The 7,964-nt window shown below is 48.8% G+C and overlaps 2 protein-coding genes across 4 annotated transcripts in view; both read right to left on the reverse strand.

Annotated features, from left to right (window-relative positions):
- The window catches only part of trit1 (tRNA isopentenyltransferase 1), a 30,631-nt gene extending 29,720 nt beyond the window's left edge, over positions 1-911 (reverse strand). For all 3 annotated transcript variants that reach the window (XM_068575546.1, XM_068575545.1, XM_068575547.1), the window contains exon 1: positions 732-911. In XM_068575546.1, the coding sequence (XP_068431647.1) occupies positions 732-890 (159 nt within the window). In that variant the 5' untranslated portion in view covers positions 891-911. The remainder of the gene's footprint in view (positions 1-731) is intronic.
- Positions 912-1,582: 671 nt separating this feature from the next.
- myclb (MYCL proto-oncogene, bHLH transcription factor b) overlaps positions 1,583-7,964 on the reverse strand; it is a 6,703-nt gene continuing 321 nt past the window's right edge. Inside the window, exons 2-3 of the mRNA XM_068576383.1 lie at positions 6,522-7,220; positions 1,583-4,966 (exon numbers count right to left, since the gene is read on the reverse strand). Of these exons, the coding sequence (XP_068432484.1) occupies positions 4,155-4,966; positions 6,522-7,164 (1,455 nt within the window). The 5' untranslated portion in view covers positions 7,165-7,220 and the 3' untranslated portion in view covers positions 1,583-4,154. The remainder of the gene's footprint in view (positions 4,967-6,521; positions 7,221-7,964) is intronic.

Consider the following 7,964-nt stretch of genomic DNA (forward strand, 5'->3'; position numbering starts at 1 on the left):
TTCAAGCTTCATATTGACGTTACATATCTATATTATCCATCCCTTCTATCATGGTGCTGACATTTCAGTTTGAAGCATATTATCTGATCGGTTTCTCTTATCAGAGATCAGCTTCCGTATTTAGCTGGATTATCTTGCAATGTCTCATCAACCACAACATCAATGTTATTTGTGTGACTCACTGCCTAACTAAACTTGAGTAAAACGTGCATGTTTCTCATCAGTGGACACCACAAGCTTGCGCATTGAGGTCACGAGGTCATGCACGTCTGTGACGGATTCGAGATGTCCGAGAAACTACAATCACCATCATGTCGTCTATTTTCTTTGCACCCTGTGAGAAATATGCCATTTAAATGATATTTTAGCTGAAAGAAAAAGACAAATTTGCACGTATTTAGGAGGCTGCGTGAAACGTGTCTCGTGGCCTCGAGGGGAGAGTCCTCGCAGACCTCTTCGTGGTCGAGGAGTGGTTGCATTAAAAAGTGACACGCAGTCTGTTAGCGACTTAGCCAAATTAGCTAACTTAGCTAACTGCAAACCCCTCGTGCAGAAACACACAGACAGCCGAAAGGTCTGCGAGCTTTGTACGCGAGTCTGCGTCCGTTCAGCAGAGCAGCAGATGATTTTATTCCGCTTTACGCGACTTATTTGACTCTTTTCACAGAGCAGTATGGCTGCCATGTCAAGGACTCTTTCCCCCACTTTACTCCTCTCCTCGGTCTTCCTACCTGCATGGAGTCGGCGCCGACTATCTCTCCCTGAAGCCGCCTCCCGATCTCGACCGCCAGCTTGGACTTCCCGGTGCCGGTGGCCCCCAGAACCACCACTAAAGCCGGCACCGTCGCTCGCTTCACGGCGCGCCGCACGCTGCCAGCGGACGCCGCCATGATGCCGCTTCCTCGGCTCGAGCCGGCGCACACAGCTGACGGCGGCGCGCATGCGCAGCGCGAGCGGAGAGCGAGGAGAGGTGGGTTCCGTTACTAGGCAACAGGCAGCTTTGCGTGTTAACTGAACTGGATCATTACTACTAATCAGTAAAGTGCCGCAAATGACTTGTTTTTAATGTATGATTAAAAATACCTTTCAAATAAGGGATTGAGGCATCTTTATAAAGGTAACTGTATGATCGTATAGATGCTTGTTGCCATGGCAAAGATGCCAGGACCAGTGTTACCTTGGAGACTGCTCAGAACAAACTCCGCACGAGACGACGTTCACTCAGACAGGTAATTTATGATAATAATAATACCCAGTTTTAGATATATATATATATATATATATCTATAGATATATATAGATATATATATATATATATATATATAGATATACACACACACATATACATATATACACACACATATATACATATACACACACACACACACACACACACATATACTGTTTATCGTTTTTTTATTTTAATATTTGTCTTGTGTGCACTTTACCTGTCTGTCGCTGTAATCCTGCATTTTCCCTACTGCGGGACAAATGAAGGATTATCTTATAAGCAGCTGTATGATCATTTTTCTTGTGTGAAAAAAAAGGGACAAACACGTACTTTATGATGTCAAACCAGGAATTTATTATTTTTCTGACTTACTCTTCATACATAGAGGCTTATGAGGTACAGAAAAAAACAAAGTGCAGAAACAAGGCTCCAGATAAAATAAAAATCACCATTGTTAAACTCCCAAAGTAAGTAAGAAACATCCACTGCTGCCGTGACTGTGCCAACAGCAGAGACCAGTGACCAAGTAAAACAAAAATTAGGCAAACCACTGCTGTGGATTCACACTATTGAGAAAGAAAACCCAGGGCCGATGGTGGTTTGTGCTGAATTAATGAGCGGAGATGATATTCAGATGATATAAGGGGAAATTAAACAATGACACCCTGAAATATTTGTTCGGGTGCATCGTGATTCCACTGATTTCAAGCTCTCTGTCCGTCTGTGGGTCTCGGGTTACATATACAGCAGATTACAGCAGGAGGAGAGGTTGGAGGGTGTGGGGGGATGTTTTCCTTAAGCACAGCTTATGACCCAATCACAAGAGCTACAGGCTACGTGGGAGTTTCCTGAGTGCTGGTAAGAGCAGAGCATGCTACTCGTCCTGACCGAGTCATTTACAGTACTAGTTCAAGGGCTACAGTGTTCTGTCGCATGGCTTATGGGATCGGGAGCACCGGGCAAGCAACAACAACACCAAAACAACAACAACAAAAAGAGCAGCGAGAAAGCAGTGAAGTCATTAAAGGCTGCACACAGCCAGAAGTTTAAAAATCGGTAGATAGTCTCCCCACCACTCGCGCCGGATTGCTCCAGCGATAGTGATTGGGTTGAGGCGTTCAGGTGCTTTCTACTCCACGGGGAGAGGAACGCAGACCACGCCGCTAATGTTCATTCAGCACATAACCACCAATGAAGCCCCGCCAGCTGCAGTAACAAAAACAGTCATTAGCTCACACTGAAACAAACTCGGTAGGAAAATATAGTATAAAACTTTTGTCAACTCTCGACTTGTACAAATAAAATAAAACCCCAGAGACAGACAAATGTAATGAAAACCAGTAGGCATTGCAAAACAAACAAAAACTAAATGTGGTGACAAAGTGTCTAGTGTGATCAATGTTCAGTAAGTGTTTTATTTCTTCTCTTTTTCATAATTATTTTATTAACAAAAATAGAAGCTTTGAGTTATCTTTGAAAAGCCAGCAAGCCTGGCCCCGGTTTAGGACACGGGGCCGAACAAAAACTATGATGAGTATAGTAGACAGCTCTGGTTTTGGTTTGGAAGGGACTGTACAGTAGAAGTACTATATACATAACATCCAACAGGATAGTCTACATACATTGAAAGGCTTCGATAGGCGTTACATCAAATGCAAAACAATTTACAAATATATCAGACAAGCAAGATGAAAGACATGTACAGTTGGACCTCGTTGGGCTTCATCTGAGAGCAAAGAAATTGGCATTTTTGACGCATTTTAAACATACAGATTCAATTCAAGCCATTCCCTAAGTTTGTTTTGGTAGATATTTGAAGCCAACAGTCACCTTTTTTTGGCTCGTCTCCATGGCACAACAATAAAGATAAGGAGTGAAATCTCGGTAAAGAACGTCAATTGTGTATTTTGCAGATGATTGAAAATAGGATCGATCTTAATACGATGACTTTGTGGCGCCTCGTTTTTTCAGATGTTCTTTTCCAAAACCGGGCCAAAAATTGCAGCAAAACCGGTCGTCGCCGCGGGCATGCTGTCGAAACACGTATGACGCAAAAGAAGGAAAACACTTGAATGGAAACCTGCAGGCACAGAAGTTATAGGACCCAACCTGAGCTGTTCCAGAGGTGCAGAACGTAGCGGGTCCCAGCTGTAACGTCACTGTTGCATTGCTCAGTACAGTCCTACTACAGCCCCCTGGTCAGCGGCAGGCAAGGAAAAGTGTGAAGAGAACGAGAAAGAAGGACCATGGGAGGAAAAAAAAAGATGCTATGGAGAACGATAACAATTTTTAAAAAAAAGGAAAGGAGCAGAAACAAGGCACAACTCCATAACAAAAGGTGCAAGCCGTTTATATGCCAAGCGATAAAGAGCAGGGGACTGTAGAGAAAGACTTCACAGAGGAAGAGAGGGGGGCTTTAGACTGACAGACAGAAAGAGACATATCTGCTGTGCAAGCACAACCAGCTCCATCACAATCAAGGAAAACGGTCCGACCAGAACATGCAGCAGTTAAGACAGCACAGTTGTTGCAGTTTATCAACGAGAAGCTGCTGCGTTCCCGTAGCAAGCAACAGTTTTCAACAAGGGGGAAGTATAACAGTTGGACAAATCTATATTGAGTAGCCATGGACATATTAATCTGCCCGCAAAGATGCCCCCATGAGGACCAGACCCGAGCTCGCTGTCCTGCCGGCTTGCGGCCTTGTCAATCACTCAAAAGCTAATGTGCAAACCACAAAAATAGAAAACAAAAAAACAACAAATCCACCCGCACTATTCCAACGTGACCAATTCAAAGTGAGCATTAGTGTCTCTCCTCCTTCATGTAGTCCAGTCCAGTTATGTGAAAGTGTGCCTGTAAGTGTGTGTGTGTGTGTGTGTGTGTGTGTGTGTGTGTGGGGGGCGACAGCCGACTCCGTCGCTCACGAGCGTTTGAGCAGCGCCAGCCTCTGCAGCAGCTGCAGCTGCCTGGATTTCAGCTGCTTCCTCTCCTGAGCCTTCTGCCTCTCGCTGACGTGCAGCTGCTGCAGGTACTCCGTGGCGCGTGTCAGGATCGCCACCTTCGGCGTCTTGGGGCAATCCGCCAGGCCCGGGATCTCGTCCCGCAGCGACAGGAACCGCGAGCGCAGGTCGTTCCTCCGCTTGCGCTCGAGGAAGTTGTGCGCCTTGCGCTTGTCCGTGTCCTCGCAGTCCGAGGACTGCGGGCTGGAGTAGTGGCAGAAGGAGTGGGGCTTCGAGGGAGAGCTCTGGGAATGGGGCGTCGAGGAGGAAGAGGAAGGGGAGGAGGACGAGGAGGAGGACGAGGAGGGAGGAGACGACGGGGCCGAGGAGGAGGTAGGAGAGCAGGCGCTGAGGTTGGGCGACTCCGAGCGGACTCCGGCAGACTTCCTGCCGTCTAAGTTCAGAGGGGCGTGGCCGGCTCGGGGCTGGTGGTGGTGGTGAGAGTTCAGGTGCGGCTGGGAGGAGGCCTCCTGCCGGACCCTCTTCCGAGGCGGCTCCACCGGCGGGGGGAGCGTGTCCGGGGAGGGGGCGGCATAATTGTGCTGCTGTTGGTGTATGGAGATGTGGAAACGCTTCATGCCGAGGTCCAGGGGGTCCGCTCGCACCGTGATGGTCACCGGTTTGCGAGTGTTGACCAGTCGGCGAGGTTTGCGCTGCAGCTGCTGCTGCTGCTTGTGCTCCACCGTCACCACATCGATCTCTTCTTCGTCCTCATCTTTGTCATCCTCGTCATCTGAAAGAGCCGGAAAGAAGCTGTTAAACTCTGTTTTCTGAGAGAGGGAGGAGGGAAGAGGGAGGGGGTGTTAAACGTAGTGATGACTGCAGGTTGTCAGCTGAAGTAGGAAATATGAGTTACAATAAGGAGCCGCCTCAAAGGACACACTCTCTTGGGCCTTCTGCCTCCTTAAACCAATTAAAAGCTTCTGTCAAAATGAACCCACACATCCTCATGAAACCACACACATGTCACAGCGCGAGGACGAGAGGCAGAGACGGGTTAGGAAGCCTTCAGGTGTAAATAAACGTTTCTTATTAAAAAAAGAAGCCGACTCGTATGCTGCGCTGCTCAATTTATAGCAGTAACGAGGTATTACATATGAGGAAAGGTCTCATCGACTTGACCCCTGGGAGATTTTAAATACTCTCGTAAACTGAAACACACTTTTAAAATAATTGCACATCTTTAGCTCAGAAAGTAATAATCTATATGAACAACACAGTAAAGAGGGGATGGACAAAGAGATTCGGAGGGAGGGGCACCTTCCTCTTATGTGCCACAGCAATTATAAGAGGACAGATGTAATCCAATATTACAAGGAATTGATTCCCCTCAAGTGGCCTTAAATATTGAAGCTTAAAGCGCACGAGTATCTCCGGTGATTGCCCATGCTCCTCTTCTTTGAGCGAGCATTATCCCCCTGAAACGGAGTACAATACTGCCTCACACTCGCCTCAAAGAATTCTGCACGCCTAGCCGACCTCCTAAACGGCTAATCCCGCTCTATTCACAGCCCCGGCTGGCTCGGACCAAATCCACCCACTGACACAATTGGCGCTGCAGCCTGTTGAGCTGAGGAATGCAGCAACAAGTTTCCCTTTGTGACATTCCACACACAGCATTGTGCATGGCCCGGGATCACATGGCGGCCCACAAGCCGGTCTCCATCATATGGGTTTACGGAGTGGAAATGGAAGGGTGCGAGTGGGGGGGGGGGGGTCTTTGACGAGACGTGATAAGTTAACGGGGTGATTCTTCTACCTCTTCCATGTTACATAAAGTTCCAGTAATAAGGAATACTCTCACTGAATTTGTGCCAAATGTGTGCCAGGAAAGTGCAGGAGAGGATATTGTCATCATGAGTCAGACTGGAGGAACAGGGAGAGGAAGCAGCTGGTCTGCTGGAGCCCAGCCAAGCAGCAGATGTTTCAATGGGGCGTGTCACTGGAAGCATGTGTTGCATGCACCAAGGTAACGCAATGCAGTCATCATGTACCATGCCAGCCCTCAGTGCTAAATAATGGCCAATCAGAGAGAGGTGGTAATGAGAGAACCCTCATCAAATGCACTTCAGAAACAACAAAGGAGATGTGCTTTTGGAAAATTGGAGGCAAATTATTATGACACCACGAGAAAGCTTCCACACACACACACACACAAAAAGGTGTGATTGTGGTTACTTCACTACCACAAAGCTCACACGCAAACTAGAAGTCAAAGAAGCGTTCGTCACAGTGACACATTCCTATAAGTAAAAAGTACCACGCTGCACATTCCCACTGCTACTGACCTGAGGAGTCGGTGTGAGACTCGGAACCAGAGGACACTTGCTTCTTGCAGCCACCGGTCAGCGGGAAAGTGAGCACCGCGGCCGGGTCCACGCAGTCCGCCGCCAGTCCGCCGGCGGCCGGCGACGCGTCGGCGGGCGCGCACTGCGCCCTCCCCGGGGACGGGACGGCAGACGCGGCCGCCGCTTTGGCAGCGGCCGGCGTCCCGGGACAAGGGGCGCAGCGCTCCCCGACGACTCTCTCCAGCTGCTGTCCGGCGGAGAAGCCGCTCCACATGCAGTCCTGGATGATGATCGAGCTCAGGTTGCCGAAGGAGTCATTGGCCGCGGTCAGCTTGCAGGGCAGGTCCTGCTGCTGCTGCTGCTCGTCCTCCTGCCCCAAGAACTGAGACACCCACTCCAGCTTGTCCCCCAGAGACGGGCACAGCAGCCCGACCCTGCCCGGCCCTTCCACCGACCGGATAGGGGACATGGGCGGGGTCGGTACCAGCTCAAATTTCTTCCATATGTCCTCGCTGGGCGCCGTGGACTTGAAGAAATCCTCGTCCGGGTCGTGGTGGTCGTCGTAGAAGTAATGTTGGTAGTGGTCAAGGTGGTCCATGTCCCAGTTGTCATAACGAGGCGCGGTGTTGCTAATGCCCGGCATGGGGGCTGCAGGCAGGGGTGGGAGGCGGGAGGTGGATCACTCCCCGTTCCCACTGTCTGCAGAGAGATGGAGCCAAGAGTTGTGTCAGAATTGAGCCTATATTCTCACATTTCTGTCCGTGGACACGTTGCCCTCTGGAGGGACTGTGGCCATGCATACTGCAGCATACTGGTTAAATAATACAGTTTGTCAAAGCTAAATATTGTCCCGCCCTAAAGAGAAACATCCCCTGAGGTGTAACAGTTAAACTAAGTATACCTGGAGCCAATCAGAGCACGGTGTGCCAATTAGGACTACAACAGAGTCCTAATAAGGTCACTGGGAACCGGAGACACATTGGCGGTGGATTTTGTTAAAAAATCCAGGGAAAAGAAGAAAAAAAAATCCTATGCTAAAATATGGCAAAGTTAAGCTGCTCAGTGTTGTTGCTGAGAAGTTTAAGTTTCGCAACAGTGCTTCATTACATAACGCTGCTTTAGTAGTATACTGTGACAGAGAGATGGGGGGGGTCTATGTTCTGCTGACTGCTCAGCAGAAAATAGAGTGATTAAATTAGATAGAAATAGATTAATTGGATAGACAGGTACCCGTCCTGCCTGCCAATGATCCTGCTCCGACAGCAGGAGTCGTATGCAAAGTAGTTTACTTCGCTCCTCCTCGGTTCAACTCCCTCCTCAAGCCCAAACAATTCAGCTGCGACCGGGAAAAAAAGAAGCGCTCATCAGTTTAATTACGCAGCAGGCGCGCTGGAAGGCTGCGAAAGCGCCCGGAAAAAACCTCCACGAGGCTTCATTTAACCT

This window comes from Clinocottus analis, unplaced genomic scaffold, assembly GCF_023055335.1.
Source record: "Clinocottus analis isolate CAN_PGR_092001 unplaced genomic scaffold, fCliAna1.0.p SCAF_14, whole genome shotgun sequence".
In the NCBI taxonomy this organism is placed as follows: domain Eukaryota; kingdom Metazoa; phylum Chordata; class Actinopteri; order Perciformes; family Cottidae; genus Clinocottus; species Clinocottus analis.